This window comes from Clavelina lepadiformis, chromosome 5, assembly GCF_947623445.1.
Source record: "Clavelina lepadiformis chromosome 5, kaClaLepa1.1, whole genome shotgun sequence".
NCBI classification, from domain to species: Eukaryota; Metazoa; Chordata; class Ascidiacea; order Aplousobranchia; family Clavelinidae; genus Clavelina; species Clavelina lepadiformis.
The window spans coordinates 18035835-18053841 of record NC_135244.1 but is presented as its reverse complement, the minus strand read 5'-3'; the positions used below and the strand labels follow the sequence as shown (position 1 = coordinate 18053841).

The window sequence follows — 18007 nt, the reverse complement described above, 5'->3', positions numbered from 1 at the left end:
GGCTACCAAGACTACCGTTTATGAACGTTTCTCTCTTTTTCTTTTCCTTATTTAGGCCAGCATTGATAACAAGTTGCTAATTATCCAAATTTAATGATATTTTTCGATTGAGGAATGCAGATATGGAACAATTAAACGACATAAACTATTTATGACGTCATAATTTCTTATGACTTGGCTCGTCAGTAAAAATTTAACAACCAAAGTGGCTCTCGGGTTCAAAAAGGTTGCCCACCCCTGTAATAGGCTAATAGTATGACGAATGTAAACTTTTGTTTAGCAAATTTCCTTGACATTTAACCTTATTGTATTCATATCATTAAACAAACTGAAATCTCATTACCTAACATTCACAACCAATATGTCTCACATGTAAGGCAGCAAGCCCATGAGTGCTTAGCGAGTATTTGTGGCTTAATTTGTGTGCCGTTTGCATTGCTGAGCTCATTCCGTTTTGTGCCTGAAGCGCAGCTAATAGGTGCAAAGCTGCGCTTGGCTTGAATTTAGGCGTTTCCTTACTGTCGTGGCATTCTAGTTTTGTGGTTGTACTGGAAGCTTCTCCGTTTGAACGGCAATAATAAACTGTTCTACCTAGTACTCAACTTGTGACACTATAAATTTGTAATAACTAAATTAACCCCAATAACCCATTTGCGTATTTCCTACTTACCCAGCTCACTGAAATGTACTCACTTGGTTAGTGTTGCCAGTTGAGTATATTTTACTGCTGATGCTATGCAATAGACAAGTCCGTGAATTAGCATACGGGAGCGCTCATATAGGCCTGCTGTACAGCAGCAGTGCGCCAACGAGGGAACAGTTGCCAGCGTTTTTTTTTCGTTGGCGAAGGATGTCGTTTGTACGTAATTTTACGTTCGGTACCCAAGTTACACCGACAGCGTAGCTGAAAGATCTGTGGTCAAATGGCGTGTTTGAGACATTAAAGTTGGTAATTGTGTTTGCAGTAGAAACGTTGATTTCGGTAAAGGGCTGCCTTCATTGATTTTTAAGGTTAGCTTGTGGCATTTAACATTCGCAATTATACATTGAAAAGGTCAATAGCTGTTATTTATGACGTTAAGTATACAGAGGTTGTGAAAGTTGGAACGAGTGCTCAGGTTGTTTTCTCACTGCAAGTGTAATGCTTTCCCGAAAGAAAGTCATAAAGAAAGGACGTTCGTCAAACATCTTGAACAAAATCAACAGGTAATTAACTGTATGTTACAGTAATGTGCATCTGCAAGCTGCTAAAACGCACTTATTTACTAACTTATATCATTTTAGCACTTAGCTTCTTAGCGGTATCTTATATTTTTGTACAGTCAAAGATTAAACAAGAAGTTCTGTGATGTTGTGCTTGCCGTCGATGAAGAGGAATTCCCGACACATCGCGCGGTTTTGGCAGCCAGCAGTGAATACTTCGACGCCATGTTTTCATCTAAGGCAAGCATTAAGCAGACAAATAGATGTATTGTTTTCCCACGTCTTGTAATAATAATATAGCGTGGCGTTCGCCACCCTGTACGCTAGGTAGCGGCAGGACACCACGTTTATTTGCCGAACGTTGGCGTATTTTTCTCTATTTCACAGTTCGCATTTCGAGTCGGTCGTCTAAGGACTCATACAAACGTTTTTTTAGAAGTCAAGTCTTACCTGTGCTACGTCACATATTGTTTGCCAATAAAAAATATCGAGTTGGCCGCAGATGTGGATACGGAACCGCACAGCATATAAGTTATAGGCTATAGCGTAATGTCTTTCATTGCGTTATAGTAGGACTGAACATTTGTGACTTTGCAATTACTAATGACAACTGTGCTGTAAGACGATACAACATATGTTGTCTTTCATTACAATTAAGAGAATAACTTTATGGGAACTGGCATTGCTGTCGTTTGGAACTACGCTTATTTACTATACGCCAAAAAGAGTACTTTAGCAACCTAATGTACACACAAAAAACTTCCATCATTTTCCTATTTCTATGGATTTCTTAAAACTCAACCCTAATTTTTTGCGCAGATGAGAGAACAACACGAGAAAACAATTTCTATCACGGGGATTACCCCGAGTGCGATGGCACTGGTACTTGACTTTATTTATACTGACGTCATAACACTGACGGACGAAAATGTCGGAGAGGTTTTGCAAGCAGCGTCGTTACTAAGATTACTAGGTGAGGTATATAGGCGGCATTTTAATTAATGTGTAATAAATGCTGTTGCAGAACTTCACCCTTTTCACAATACAGTTTTATTTTGAAGAAGTACAAGATATAATCAACGAATATCTGGTGGATGCTCTCAAACCTTCAACATGCTTGTTTTTTCGTGATCTTGGTCGTCTTTACTCACTTGAAAATGTGGTCATTGAAACTGAAAAGTGTTTAAAGGAAGAGTTTCATGAAGTTTCCGTTCAATCCGACTTCTGCAAACTTGAAATCGCCGAATTGGAATGCTTGTTATCATCTGATGAAATTACGGTACCGTATATAACGTTATACGGTTAAAGCTATAGCAGGATACGTACATTTTTGATGTGTAACAGGTGCGTATAACGCTAAGCATTTTACCTGCGGATATTTTTCAGGTTGCATATGAAAGCAATGTGTTTGAAGCAGTAACCACATGGGTGAAGTACGATGCGGAAAATAGGAAAAAATATTTTTTACAACTTTTCAAGCATGTCAGACTTCAACTGGTTTCACTCGATTATATCTCAGATAAAGTGAGAACTGAAGTAAGTATATTATATCGCTGTAGTTGATAACTTGTCAACCAGTGCTAGCGATTCTGGTGTTGTTTTTCGACTTATATAAAATAGGCAAAAGTTTGTGGCTCATAATAATTTGGCAAGCCTTCCTTTACACGAAATTGAGATCAACACAATTTTTTCGTGCAACGCGTTTCTTTTTTTCGCATCATTTCATTTTTTCCTAATTCCCTTGCAGACGCTTGTAAGAGAATCTCCCGAGTGCAGGGATTTGGTGGAGGATGCTTTTCATGTTTATGTGAATCCTCAACGTTTTGAATTACAAACTGTGCGTAAAGGAGAGATGAAATCAGGTAAGACTACTGAGAGGAAAGAATGCTGTGAAAATATTAAACTTTATACCCTGAACATGGCAGTAATTCCAAAATATCATTTTACATACAAATTCTACTAGAATTCTAATAAGGATGTTTTCTATTTGATTATTTCTATTTTCTCTTTCGTAGACGCAAAAGTCGGTTTTCTTTTATGTTTTGGAGGATGTTACCTGTGCATGTATAATATCTCAGATCAAATATGGACTACATGGACCTTGCCAGTAACTTTCAATATATAGCCTGCGTTAAACACATTTTTGATACCATTTTGTAATTCAGCTTTTGCATAAACTTGACTTAAATACAATTAAAACTAAAAATTTTGGACGTTTTATACGCACTATTTTTGCATTATCTGCTTCAGTAAAACTACTTCGCTACTGACCACCCAATGCTTATGCGTGATACTACATCACCTTGAATCCTGAAAATAGACATTTCTATAGAGTAACTTCAATCTAACCTTCACTACTGCCGTTAGCCTTGGAACTTGTACCTACTTTTGTGGTGGAATGGACAATAACCAGCCTACCAACAGAGTCCTTATCTCTAATGGAAGCATCTTTAAACCTATCGCACCCATGAACATAGCTCGAATTAATGCTTCAGCTGCTAGTGTGTGTGGTAAGATAACATGTAAAACTTTTTAAGCGCACCTCTAGTTTTCAGTTAAAACTGTATTTCCACATATGCATTGTAAAATGCCAACTCATTTTTCAAGTATTATAACTTGTCAATTTTACAAGTTACAATATTTTACTACAAACAGCACCAACAAATTTTCGTCTCGTTTGTTATAACAACATGGTATGATATTGTAAGTTATAATATTTTATATCATTGTACTAAGGAAAGTCTTTGCTCGAATTAAACCTGGCAATGATTCCTCTACGCTCGAGCCATGGTTATCGAACTATAGTCTTTGCGCAAGTTCCTATCGTAGCACATTTTTTGTTTTTTTTAATTTTGTTTTTATATCGTATTGCTCGAACTTAGAACTGTTCACCAGGGTATGGTCTTTAGGTAATATATTGGTTTTTGGAGGAGAGCTTTCCACTCTCCACACATTTTCGACTGGCCATACAGATGCATCATTTCATAAGATCACGGACGACTTTGAAATCTATGAACCTGACAAGAAGCAGTGGAAGGTTGGTGGCAATTTACTCTCTGGCCCTCGAACTGAAGCTGCTACTGTGGTTGTGAAAGGTATTTGATGAACATTATTGTCGCGGGCACAATCGGTTAAGTTTCTTTCACGATTCGCCAAGTATCAAGTTGAAAACGTATGCATATACATAATCATTCTGTAATGTTGTTATTAATGGCGCTGATTGTAAACTTAATAGTTAACAACACTTCTTTTTGATACTCATGTACGTTTAGTATACATGTAATGCTTTTAGTTTAGAAACGTTTTGTGTTTTACGTCCTTACAGAGCGTGTATACTTACTCGGGGGATACAACTCCATTCAAGAACAAGTATATCCCTCCATACCCCGGCGTGTTAAGCGAGGTAAAAGAACATCGCTGTTGATTACTCTATACGGGTAATTAGTGAGTAACTAATTACATGGATTCAGAACCAACAGTAAGACGTTCATTATTGCAGCGTGTAAACTTGTTGACGTGTACGAACATTCTACAAACTCGTGGACTTCAGCTCGCCAAATGAATCATATGAGAGCATCGTTTGGAGCAGCCGCGTTGGACAACCGTATTTATTGCGTCGGTAAGTAGGCTAATACGATCAGGTTAATTTAGAAAAGGAATTATGATGATCATGAATTATTATGAATTATATGAACACTATTATGAAGGGGGATATCAGGACAGCAACACTCAAGTAGCTACTTCGGAATTTTTCGAAGTAACAACCGGACAATGGACAAACTTTACATGGGAAACTCCGTGGAGCGGTCCTTCTTCGGCATGCAAATGCGGTGGCAAAGTGTATGCTCTCGGGTAAGCAGTGAAGTTACTCTGTACTCGCACCTATATACCACGCGACGTGTTTACTAGCGATGATATGCCAGGGTTTATGTTCATCGATTTCCGAGTTCGTTTCAGGTCTGCCGATCAATCACTGTATTCGTTGGACAGCGATGAGGAAGATTGGAATATTCACAGCACTGAGCAAAACTTACCCAATTGTCAAAAGGTCATTCCTATTTCATGGAGATCAATTTAAGCCCGACATGCTATAGTAATAGCAGCTAATTTTGTGGATTATATAGCGGTATGAATGCATGCGTGTAAACTACTTGTAAAGTTAATAAATAATTATGTGAAATTTCAACAGTTTTGTGTTTTTATTGAAAAAATCTTCACAATAACTACAGTTATAGTCGTTCCTTACAATATATCGGACATCAACAATGAACTATTCAACTAAAACTCTTGAGGCTGATTCAAACATATAGCTCGTATATTTAACCCTTTAATATCAAACGCAATCTTCTCACACATATTTCTGTAAAGCAATTACAGTCTTCAAACCAACACGATCCTAAATCTGCAGCCAATAACCATGTCGAATATCAACCCAACTTCTTAAGATATCTCTCCAGGTTGTCTTAATGTTGACAGCGTCATAACCAAGTCATTTGACTTGAATCGCACTCAATTCATTTGCTTTATAAGACTTAAGTTGAGTCTTAAGTCCAGTCATTCGACAAATAAGAAGTTAAATTGGGCCATAGGTTTATTTCTTTTTCTTGTTTGCGACTGCTTATCAGCTATAGCCTACAGGAAATCATAGTAGGCGAGTATGCGGCGTTTTAAAACAGTCGCATACAGTCTTTGAAATTGTATACACCGCGTTTCAAAAATGTACACGGAAAAGTGACAGCTATTGTACGTATAAGACGTTTTAAAACGATTTTGAAGCGTAAACTCCCAAAAGCTTAGGGCACCGCGCATTTTGGGCGGGACAGACAAGCAAGGAAATTATTTTGCTCCATCCTAAATACGTCACGGGCTGCGGCCGAACAGAATTTATAAAAACTACAAAAACCTTTACCTTTAATTTTGTATCATGATTGATTCATTCATAAACCGCCTCAAAATCATTGTTCTCATGTTTGCTCTTGGATATTTGATATCTTTGTATTGGGATCAAACGATAAAATTTGATCAAACATTACGCTTACTTTGGAAGGTGATAGAAGACGAGGCGTTTCAACCATGTTACGTGCGGCTGCATAGTTAATAAATGACGTAGACTAAGCAAACCATCAATTTACACAGCAAACAAAACACTTCACAGCAACAAGCTCACTATGTTTCGACAAACATGCTTGTCATAAGTATGTAAGAACAAATTTTAATCAACGCAACAGGCAAAAGGTAGCCATTTGCAGCACCATGTTATTTAAGCATTACAAGCATTTAGCTCATGACACGCTTATATATAGTGCTTTGGTTAGATTATGTTATATATTTTCGCGTGCGATACAACTTCAAGGGAGAATGAATAAGACGAGATCACAATTCTGATAACTCGGTCAGTTGCAAGTCGTTTGCAGTTTAAATTTCTCCAGAAACCACCCAGTTGTCTTGATATAGACTCGATTTATTGATCTACTCGATCGAGATTACTTGCCAGTGAACTTGGACGGTGCTTTGCCGCACTGGACTTTGCTTGGTTAAATTTTTCAAATTTAGAATCCGGTTGGGGTAATTCTCAGTGTATATCCAGCCTTACAAAAAGACAAACGTTGAAATCTGACCTTTAGTTTCTTAGTTTATAATTAGACTCTATACACGTTGAAGTGCATCAGATGTTTTAAAGTCAGACATCAGAAAATGATATCCAGCAAAGAAATCCATGTGGAAGGGGGTTCGTCCCACGTTCTCAGTAAACTGAACAGGTATGAGATAACAGTATAGAATATTGCGTGTAAGTCAAAAAGTACGCAGTGTCGGCAGCCCTATGGCTATACGCTACATAGAGACGGTTCCAGGTCGATCCAATCCACGTACAGTTAAACCCAGTACAAAACAAACAACGTCTGTGAGTTGAATTGACTGGTGACCAGCTGTCCTGTAGGAACAAAACCTTGGCTATCACAAAATAACGAACTGTCGAAGACAACAATTACAGACCTTGCCATTTGTGCTTCTCATGTGACTACTGACTACTGACTAACAGTTAACGAAACAAAATCAATGCTTTTCATGTTTTAAGCCAAAGAAGCAGCACAAAATATTGTGATGTCGTGCTTCAAGTTGGAGATGATGAGTTTCCAGCCCACCGTGCTGTGCTTGCAGCTTGCAGTGAATACTTTGACGCCATGTTTTCATCACAGGTACATTTTAAAGCTTAGAACTACCACAGATTCATAACCAATAATGTTTTTAGAAGGCAAATAAGGAAAGTCAATCGACTCCTCGTTTTTTTGATAATCTTTTACGAAATGCGATAAATAACCAAAAAGTTTCACAGCTATATTGCACAGATGAAGGAGCGACACGAAAGAAATATCTCGATGAAGGGAATAGCTTCAGATGCAATGGAAAAAATCCTAGATTTTTTTTACTCTGACATTATAATACTTACTGACGAAAATGTTGGAGATCTTTTACAAGCAGCATCGCTCCTTAATTTGCTAGGTAAGTCATTTATGCAATTAGTTATCACTAACAGGCAAAGCTTATTGACGTATAAACTAGCTAGAGTGTGCAAAAACAAACAGAAACACCGTATCACAAACGCGTGTGAATTAAACGCAAAGAGAATAACATGTTAAAAATAGTTCACGTGACACATCTTTTTTGTCCTTATGACAGTATGCTTGTAAGCTGGAAAAGACGATTGTAACATTATATTAACCGAAAAGGTGATGTTGTAAAAGTTAAATATTGCGTTCACCTCTAACTGTATAAACTATAGCCCATTCACGTTAATTTTAAAGAATTGCTGAAAATCATCAACGACTATATGATTGAAGCTCTCAAGCCCACTACTTGTTTACACTTCCGCAATCTGGGTCGCCTGTACGCTTTGGAAAATATTGTCAAACAAGCTGAATGCGGCCTGAAGGAAAATTTTGAAGCTGTTTCCCTTCATCTCGACTTTTGCCAGCTTAGTGTAACCGAGTTGAAAAACTTGTTGTCATCAGATGACATCAGGGTGCGTTTGAACTGGCAGTATTGTGACCTCAAATACATAAAACTTTTCGTTGTGCAGACTTGAATATTTGCTTATGAGTTAATGCACACTTTTATCTAATTTTGTGTATGTTATTATGAAGGTGGAATACGAAAGCAATATATTTGTAGCGTTGGTTAGGTGGGTAAATTATGATCCGGAGAAAAGAAGCAAATATTTCACGAACCTCTTCAAATGCATCCGTCTTCAACTGATACCAACTGAGTACCTGGCTGAGAAAGTGAGGAAAGAGGTAAATGTTTTACACCGGTTGCTTTTCAACAAAATAACAGCCTATTCGTGGTATATTATATTGTAACCTTTGCATGAATGAGATGTTACTATTTCAAACAATCCTTTGTATTTTGCAGCCTCTGGTCAGAGCGTGCTTAGAATGCCGAGACCTCGTGGAAGATGCATTTCTTTTCCAGGTCAATCCAAATCGATTTAAAACCCAAAACCTACGTGAAGGACAAATCATATTTGCGGGTGAATTTTGATTTAATTGTCAACCCTCTGTCGTTATTCTCGTAGGCGTTCAAATCTACCTGTTTCAGTTTCAATAACTTCTTCGCAACATTTTTATGCACAAATTATAGATGTCAAAAGCAATTTTGTCCTTTGTTTTGGAGGAGCAAAAATGAGCGTATGTAATGTGTGCGACGGAAAGTGGGAAGTACTGAGTATACCGGTAAATGAAAACTAGACACAAGCAAAGTTTGTTGTCATATATTCATATAATATCAATACATTACTTCAACGGCCAAGTTTGTTAAATTATATTATTCGTTTGAACGTTGGTGTACTAAGCATTCTACATATAGGGTCAATCAGATTTTTCTGCTTCGTCGCCGGTAGTGTGTGGAAGAGCAACTGTCTTTTGCGGCGGACCGCAGAGCAGTCCGTCTAATAGGGTTTCTCGTTTTAATGGAAGAATGTTTGAGAGTTTTGTGCCAATGAAAACGCCTCGTGCTAACGCTGCAACGGTATGTCTTCGAGGTAAGTTACATTTGTTGTCCCTTTTTTATATATCCATGGTTATCAGCAAGTATACACAATTACTTTCCTATTTGCAGGTGATATTTTGGTATTTGGCGGCGAATTATCAGAACACGTGATGTACCAGGGCAGAGTACCAAACCAATCATATTCCAGGCTTGGCACCCAAGTAGGAGTACAACAAATTGATTCTGGCTGCAAAGTTCTTGCCAATGACTTTGAAAGATACGATTCTACCCAAAAACAGTGGGAAGTTGTTGGAAAGTTGTTACAACCACGAGCTGCCGCCGCTGCGGTGGTTGTCAAAAGTAAAGTGTATTTTCAATATGGAGACTGTATCTCAAAGAAATATAATTACCGGTCTGAAAGCACAAGAAAGTTGCATTTCCTTTTTTATTAATTTGGTTTTACGCTTTATTTAGGCTACGTATATCTCCTCGGCGGTTACAATAGAGTTCAGGATATGGGTTCGAACCGTAATCCAAGAGGACAAAAATTAGGTACGTGTTAACGAAAAACTATTAGATTTTCTGCGTAACGTTGTTCTTATCTAGGTGTCATTGTAATTTCTAAATCATACTCTACCTAAATCAATAGAAGCTGAAGTAGAAGAAACTTTGGTATCTATTTTGGTATCGCTGACTCAATAACATTGACTGTGTTTCAAAGTATGCGACGTGGTGGAGAAATATGACAGCACTGCGAATAAATGGAGCTCGGCAAAGAATATGACCCAGGCGAGGGCATCATTTGGTGCAGCTGCTTTAAATAACATTATCTACTGCGTTGGTGGGTAGGCAGTTATTAGTTTATGTCATTTCAAAGTATGAAGAACAGTAAAAACTTTTTACAATATTTATGCTGGACCTGAGACAAGATACTAAGTTATAGACTAAGATTTGTATTGCAAGTTTGCTTATGAAAATGCAAAGCGTGTAAGTGCTCTCAAACCGTAGCTTTCGTTTTGGTTGATCAGGCGGTCATGATCAGAACTTGGCTCAGTTGGCTTCATCCGAGTTTTTTGACACGACCACAGAACAATGGACCAATTTCATCATACCAAACCCATGGAAAGGTCCTTCGTCTGCTTGCAACAACGGGGACAAAATTTATGCATTCGGGTGAGTGAGTAAGGCAAAACAACGAAGTTTCATTTAAAGCTGTGCGTTATGTCTTACACTACAAAAATCTTACATTGAAAACAAGTCTGTAGCAATAAAAAGTGAATTTCTTTATAAAAATAAAGATAATCGTGTAGAGGCTATATGAAAGGATCTAGAACGCGAACTATAGCAATAACCCTGTAACAGCGTTTGACTTTATAATTTATACTAAATTCAAGGAAAAGATTTTAAATGTGATTCAAGTTTTTAATTGTAACCTATAAATTAAGAGTAATTTAGTAACTAAGGAAAAAAAATTTCAAGCATTTTGCTTTGGACGTGTATACTGTAAAGCGTAGATGAAGGGGCTTTATTACCATGTACGTTGTTTCAAGCTGTTCGACTCCGTCACTATACACGCTGGATGCGACAGAACATAAATGGAACATCATCTCCAGCAACGAAAGCCTGACCACCTGCCAAAAAATTGTTCCAGTGTATTGGAAGCAAATTTAAGCCTCCGTGGGAGGAGTGGTCCACGGCTTGCATAATGCATCAAAATCATACAAAACCACATTCATTTTCAGGTTTATCGGAAGCTAGAAACTGATTCAGGTTACTTGTACATTGTTATACTCGACTATAAGAGTAGCCTGCAACAGTTTTTCCGACTTTTATATATTTGTCTGTGTGATAGAAAGCGCGCATGGTGACTTGAATTGTATACACGTAGGCTACTGGAAGTTACCATGTCGTCATGATCATTAATATAGTTTATATGTGTATATAATGTTTTAGCTTCTCTGTTTTGGCGGAGAAACATCTGTCGTTTATTGACCTATTTGCTGAATACATGATTGAAATTACGATTACAATTTTAATGAACACTATTACAGTTTTATAAGCTAAACCCTATCTTTGCCAGTATAGGTTGTTTTGTTGTAGTTTGGTGATTTGTTTTTGTTAAGCTAGCTTATAAGCAATCATGTACCCGTTCTCACTTGGATCAATAAATCTTTAACCTTCAACTGCTAGTGTAGCATAATAAGTACCCAATACCAGAGACCGATACTCTGCAAACAGAGTGCCGAAAACCTTTTTTATTTTCTGTAATAAATCGGTGCAAAACTGTGGCAAGGACTGTTCCGCAGGAAAAAGTCTCCGGTTTTATCCTGTTCCCACTGGTTTGAAGAAGGATCAAACGTATGAAGTGATATTGAAGAAATGTGTCTTCCTTGCATATTTATTTGCCTAAAAACAAAGAGATCAATATTATCACCTAGCATTCAAACCAAAATAACTTTAATTTTTTAAAGATAAAATTTTTGAAATAGCATAGAAAAAATGAATAGTACGGTAACATTTGCCCATAACCTTTGGAAAAACTGCCTGTTTTTGCGATAATCAAATTATTAGAATAACTTCACGTCAAACGTGAACCCTTTTAATACTGAAAATTAAAAATTCCATTCCATTATTCTTTTCGCAAAAAAATAGTTATGAAGAAAAATGATAATCTTACCCAATTACGCTTGCGTACATTGTGTCTTGGATCTGATATGTCAAGCTGGGACCAGACCATGGAACTACAGAGGTCACTTGTGTCCATTCATCAGTGTTCGTGTCAAAACTTTCAATGCTGTTTAGATTTTGGCTATTCCGGCCGATTCCACCTAAGAACGTTCGATAACCTTCTAACAATGAACTGTTTGTGGAGGGACTAAGAGTAAAGTATTTGCCCAACTTTACCATTAGATTTTGTTTGATCAATTTCTGTTTAGTGCAAAAGGCACCATGCAACGCCAAGGAACTCATTAATTTCAGTTTATAACAAGGATAAATACCTTGCTTTGCTATCAAACGCTGTAAATATGATCTAGCACGAAGCTGGCCTCACAATTTTTGGTAATATATTACTAAAATCTCGGTTTTGGGCTTACCAAAAACGTAAATTTTGGAATAAATCACGACCGCACCAAACAAAGCTCTAGGTGTTTTCATGCTCTTTCTTTCCAGCCATTCGTTTTTGAATGGGTTGTAAGTTTCCAGTAAGCCACAAGCTGTGTAATAGATAGAAGACAGAGTTCTTTCAACAAGACAGCTAGCATAATTAGATTGAAACTCCTCACCTTACAGCTGTATACTACAAAACTATAGATTATACAATTTAAAAAAATTATTAAGGTTTCTTATGCACGCAGCGAAAGTATACAACCTGCAATAGCCGAGCAGGCTATAGCCTTAGGTTACATAGAGCTTATAGCGAATAAAGTCAGAAATTTCCCTTTATGAAGAATTATAAACAACTAATGTCTTCTTATAACAAAAGGCTAGTCCGACGTCATGCAGTTTGTAATTGTATCAGTAGCTTATTACCTGAAGTTACCAAGTTCTGTGACCCTTCTATCGGCCCAGTGATCTGTTTCTTGCAACCTCCGATTAAGTACATTAAACCTAAAGAACAATAGCATTTGGTGTAATGAACTGCTTTAAAACTCAATGTGACTATAGACAAATTTTGTGATTAAGAGCATACCGCCTTCCACAACGGCGGACGCCCCTGATCGAGGGGTTCCCATTTTCCCCACGACTTTCCAAACATTTTCTTTAATATCAAATCGCTCAAAATCCGTTGCTAAGTTTCGGTTAACACCAACCGATACCGGATCAGAATATGACAAATCTCCTCCAAAAACATAAACAACGCCTAAAGAATGCATGAATGTTAATTTCAAAACACTTTTACAGAAATATTTTTATCCTTTAGCTTGCGCTGATGAATGTAAGGCAAAGCGATTATAAAAACAAAACAAAATTCTAATCGCCGATGTTTATAACTTTAAACCTTAACTATATTATATCGTTTAAAATTTCAAACATCTATATGCGTTTTCAACAACGTTGTCCGAATTACCTTCGTGATAAACAGTAGCAGCGGCTCTAGCCCGTGGTCGCACCATTGGGGCAATCTCTTCAAACTTGTCCATGTTAAACATTATTACTTGATTTGACGGTCGGTTATTAGCATCGTAACCACCGCAAAATATTGTTCGGCGGTTGTGTAATGCAACCGCGCACCATTTCAACGGACGGTGTTTCTAAAATAAGAACAACACAATATCGTATTTCATTTTTGTAAGTAGATGAAACTCAATTTGTTTATAACTACGGGAAGCAGGGTGGTTGAAAGAGGGAAGCGTTTTGCTATAGATGTAAAATGAAAAGTAATACGATGTTAAAACCCTTGTAGGTGTAGGCCACAACAATTACCGAAATATTTTCTTTGCTCCAACATTTTTGCTTTGTATGAAAGGTTAACATTCTGTTATCTCCCATGCACAAAATGGCGTTGCTATCTGAAAAAAGTTGCAGTAATACTTCACAGATTTGAACATGTTTGGATAGGTGCATCTTAAGCAGAATATAATGATTATAGTATATTTACTAAGATGGGTTTGACCCTCTCGAAGCTTCTGCATTATCATTCCACAAGCATTGGCATGGTATTGGAAAGCTTGCTCAACCAAATCACGGCATTCCGGGAATTTTCTAACCAGTGGCTGGTAAGAAAAAAAATACTCGGAAACATTAAGCAATTCCATCTTTTCCGTTTAATAAATACAATAAGGGTGAGAAAGAGTAACAAATACTAACTTTTGGGCTGATATTTTTGGCGAGATTTTCTGTAGATATGAGTTGTAACCGAACTGACTTCATAAGAACGGGAAAAAGACTTTCTCTTTTATTGATGTCATGGTTTACCCACCGACAAACAGCCTCAAAAACAATTCCCTCGTCCATAACCTCAAAATTAATATACAATTGATGTAGTATTAGTTAACAACGCAAAGATCATACCATCTTAATTTTCCAAACATTTAAACCTTATGTTTCGTTACAGTTATGTTTAAACGCTCACAGGTGTTACAAAAGTGAGGCGGCCATCGTCCAAACTAACTTAAATGCATGATCAACAACATTTATGCAGTGAAAACAATCTCTGAACAAAAAGATTTCAAATTACTCACAAATTACTTCTGCAATACAAAAGCTACGCAAAAAGATTGAAACTACAGTATAGACTATAGACATAGAGGGTGCTTGAACGAAACAGATAACATAGCTGGTAAGTTACAACTATAAGAGCAATTGTTGGCACAGAAGTCCAGCAAGAAGTTAATGAATTCATCAAAATGCTAACACTATTCTGCTTTTCAGTTTTTTTTGGTTATTATACATATTTTTATTATTATTATATTATATATATTATATTATATTTATTGTTATTATATATATTTTTTACAAAAACTTTTCTACTCACATTTAACGAGTCGGATGCAATAATCGAGACTACGTCGAACAGTGGAAGCTGGCAGAAACCAGTTAATTTATAAACTTCGTCGAAATCGTACGAGATGTCAAAATCAGCTGATTCAACCACGTCTTTGAGGGAATAAAGTTTCCCAATCTCACGAAAGGAAAAGCAGTTGGAAGAATTAATATGGTTGGCAATGTAATTGGAAAGGACATCCAGTAATTCTGACAAACAAAAATCAATCGTACATTGGATTTAACGTTTTGTTGACTCAGTATTTACATGTACATGCTGTAAGTGACATCGTACATTCGTCATCAAGAACTCCAATCACTACTTATTCCGTTTAAAATTAGTGTTAACCAGGTCCCAAGCAAAACATCAATGGACCAGACCAGCGTGGTCCAACTTCTTTTCATCGCGGGCCAAAATCAAAAAATTTTTTATCTTGCGGGCCAATGTTTTTAAATCAGGTCAGGACTGAAGAAATGTGAAATTAGAACTGAAGAACAATGTGACATTGATATTAGAACTGAAATTAGAACTGAAAAAAGTTCTCTTTTTTAATTAAAACTGAAATTAGAATAGTTCAAAATTTTTAGCTATTAATGCTGATCAATGTGACATCTGCGGTCGAGGTTCTTCCTCGACAATAGCGACTATCAAAACTGACTATCAGTTCGCGGGCCATAAAATCGGAGCTCGCGGGCCAAAGTTGGCCCGCGGGCCTGCAGTTGGACCACGCTGGACCAGACAATAACTCTACCGATAGCGAACAAAAATATTACGTGATGTTTTTCATTAAAAGCGATGACGTAGCCCTTTCTATAAGTCAAATCGATTACAATCTTAACAAAAAAATAAAATGACACAAAAAATTTGAATTTTTTGTAATGAAGGAAATATGCTCCATGAATTTCCTAAACAACCAATTATCATCACAGTATAAAAGTAAAAAATGAAAAACAAAATCATATAAAAACTATATAAAGACCATTGACGGAAATCTGTACTATGAAACAGCTTTATAGGTCGATTCAACCCAGAATGACCCAACCAACGTCCGTGGGTTGAATCGTTTCAGGTTGAGTCGTCCGTGGGTTAAATTGACCGATCACTCCACGAAACTATGTACAATAACAAGCGCTGTAGGGTATAGACAGGAAAATTTGCTCTTTATGCGCCAAAATATAAATGGTACAAACACGACCATATACCTATAAACACTCACATATGCTGGTGATATGAATAGAGTATATTGGAAAATATATAAATAAGCAACAATAGCCAATGAAAAAACTATGATCCAAACATATGTGGGTTTCTTGGTGGCGCAGGTAGGTAGCTGTCATAAAATGAATGAACTTATATTCGCCAATTAGCATGAGTCGTTAACGTCATCTGGAGCGTTATTGGCTCGCTATCAGTGAGTTTTTTGTCCGCATCACGTGTTAACCCGACTTTGTTCGGCGCACTGTAGGATCTGTAGCGCATGTCTATTATATCACACATGTAACAAAATCTAAGCAGCATATGTTAATAATTAACGTACAGGAAAACTAGGAACATTTGCGTCGATAACACAGAAAGAACACGACGATGTTTGCTCTTACCCTCAATCTGCATCAAGTGGGCGGCAGGCAAGGTTTCTTTGATGTCTTTACTGGTAACAGAAATGTCTTGGGTGTAAATAAATTTTAGAATCTTCTCCATAGCGTATGACGTAATGCCTTCCATCGGGATCGTTTTTTCGTGACGCTCTTTCATCTGGGCAAAATATCAAGAGTTTATTTTCTACATGAGTAACCTTTGCCATTGGCTTGTGCCAAAAGTGAACCGACCAATCCGTCACGTAGGGGATGTATTATATAGCGTACAGTACTGTATATTTCAGTCACTACTCAACAAACAGAAGCCACCATAAAGTTTCACGTAAATGTACGTTGCTTCATGTATCAGTGACAGATCAGAAATTACGTAAATCCTACGTAAGAAATTTCCACACACTTGCGAAGAAAACATTGTATCAAAGTAAACACTGCAAGCGGCCAGAACATTTCGATGCGCCGGAAATTCTTTGCCTTGAACGAGAAGTATGACATCACAAAATTGATTGTTCATCCTCTGCCTGGTAGAAACGAATCGATCAGATTTCAGAGCTTCCTCATAAAGCATTTTATAAACCTATTCATAAAAAATATTTCTACCAATGCACTACAGAAATACTTATTCAATCCTTTGTGGAGAGATGATATGACGTTTTCCTTTTTCCCTTCGAGTTCATCTTCGGATGAAATATCCATGCTAGCCATGGCAAAAATGGCCACTAAATTAAATAGACAGTTAACAGTTGTACATGCAAATCTGCCTTGTGAAAAAATCAGTCGTTTAAAGGTCAACTTTTCACTGACTGGTACACCACTTTATAAACGATATGGCCTGATGGTGTTAGGAAGACAACTGCAACCACACCGTAGCAACTACAACCACAACCGTTGACATAGACCAGGGGTGGGCAACATACGGCCCGCGGGCCGGACCCGGCCCGCCACGGGATTTTGAGCGGCCCGCAGACAGTTCAGCAGTACAGTTTAGCAGTTCAGTTTTGACTTCAGCAGCTATTGAAGTACATTATTCGTTAATAAATTCATTAAATACTGTTTTTGGTCTCTATGCTTAAAACTTAAAGTTTACATTAAATACGATTTATTCCTTGCATAGGTGGATAAATACACGATTAATGTATCGATTCAGGAATCCGGCCCGCCAAGTACTTTATTTTCTCATATCAGGCCCGCCGACCGAAAAAGTTGCCCGCCCCTGACATAGACCTACACCTCGCCATCACAGTACTATTCTTTGCAGCAATGACGTATGATGCACACTGGAATAGTAAACCGTGTAAAGCTGCCAAGCTGTAGCATGTATTGGCACGGTTGTACCAAAAAGTTGTACAGTAACGTGGTTAGCACCGTACTTTTTGCTCTCCACAGTCAAAAAATAAACTGTATGATTTTGAAATCGTGTTACCTGTATTTATAAGTCTTCGTTACCTGCCCACAATATAATCAGCTGCATGTTCATCACGCTAACATGATAATATATACAGTGCTTCTAGTAATACTTTTACTATGAAACTACTCTAAGCAGATCTGTCCTGCAAACTAGTAGCAACCAAGCATAATTTGCCACCAACGTAGGTGCGGCCAACAATGTGAAGGACATGATGGGAAACTACCTCTTCATATCGTTGGTGCGGCCATCATAGCAGTACCTGATATTCAAGAACAGTGTCACGCTTCAGCAAGCTAACAAACCTTTAAAGCGTTACGATGAGAACGTTGAGTT

The 18007-nt window shown here is 37.4% G+C and overlaps 3 protein-coding genes across 8 annotated transcripts; 2 read left to right on the top strand and 1 right to left on the bottom strand.

Moving 5' to 3' along the window:
* The first annotated feature begins 1018 nt into the window (after positions 1 to 1018).
* On the top strand, positions 1019 to 5403 carry LOC143459785 (kelch-like protein 12). Of its 2 annotated transcripts, none has more exons than XM_076957060.1 (13): positions 1019 to 1206; positions 1323 to 1443; positions 2023 to 2176; positions 2265 to 2482; positions 2590 to 2739; positions 2951 to 3065; positions 3219 to 3310; positions 3536 to 3713; positions 4113 to 4298; positions 4529 to 4606; positions 4703 to 4822; positions 4911 to 5055; positions 5161 to 5403. In XM_076957060.1, the coding sequence occupies exons 1-13, from the start codon at positions 1142 to 1144 to the stop codon at positions 5279 to 5281; spliced, it is 1743 nt and encodes a 580-aa protein (XP_076813175.1). In that variant the 5' UTR covers positions 1019 to 1141; the 3' UTR covers positions 5282 to 5403. The 2 variants fall into 2 exon arrangements, with proteins under 2 accessions (XP_076813175.1, XP_076813176.1); XM_076957061.1 differs by having other exon boundaries at positions 5151 to 5337.
* A 1049-nt stretch (positions 5404 to 6452) lies between these two features.
* On the top strand, positions 6453 to 11213 carry LOC143460086 (kelch-like protein 12). 4 transcript variants are annotated; one of them, XM_076957464.1, is made up of 13 exons: positions 6453 to 6962; positions 7280 to 7400; positions 7551 to 7704; positions 8043 to 8224; positions 8346 to 8495; positions 8614 to 8731; positions 8842 to 8933; positions 9067 to 9241; positions 9319 to 9549; positions 9664 to 9741; positions 9911 to 10030; positions 10218 to 10362; positions 10740 to 11213. In XM_076957464.1, exons 1-13 carry the CDS (start codon positions 6898 to 6900, stop codon positions 10858 to 10860), a joined length of 1752 nt encoding a protein of 583 aa, XP_076813579.1. In that variant the 5' UTR covers positions 6453 to 6897; the 3' UTR covers positions 10861 to 11213. The 4 variants fall into 4 exon arrangements, with proteins under 4 accessions (XP_076813579.1, XP_076813578.1, XP_076813581.1 ...); XM_076957463.1 differs by having other exon boundaries at positions 6459 to 6962; positions 8007 to 8224; XM_076957466.1 differs by having other exon boundaries at positions 6461 to 6962; positions 7538 to 7704; positions 8007 to 8224.
* A 187-nt stretch (positions 11214 to 11400) lies between these two features.
* Positions 11401 to 17049, bottom strand: LOC143460087 (kelch-like protein 12). Of its 2 annotated transcripts, none has more exons than XM_076957467.1 (13): positions 16886 to 17049; positions 16667 to 16787; positions 16273 to 16426; positions 14666 to 14883; positions 13999 to 14148; positions 13790 to 13904; positions 13615 to 13700; positions 13259 to 13442; positions 12881 to 13051; positions 12721 to 12798; positions 12285 to 12404; positions 11867 to 12017; positions 11401 to 11595 (listed from the first exon to the last, which is right to left on the bottom strand). In XM_076957467.1, the coding sequence occupies exons 1-13, from the start codon at positions 16969 to 16971 to the stop codon at positions 11445 to 11447; spliced, it is 1785 nt and encodes a 594-aa protein (XP_076813582.1). In that variant the 5' UTR covers positions 16972 to 17049; the 3' UTR covers positions 11401 to 11444. The 2 variants fall into 2 exon arrangements, with proteins under 2 accessions (XP_076813582.1, XP_076813583.1); XM_076957468.1 differs by having other exon boundaries at positions 13805 to 13904.
* Between the last annotated feature and the right edge of the window lie 958 nt (positions 17050 to 18007).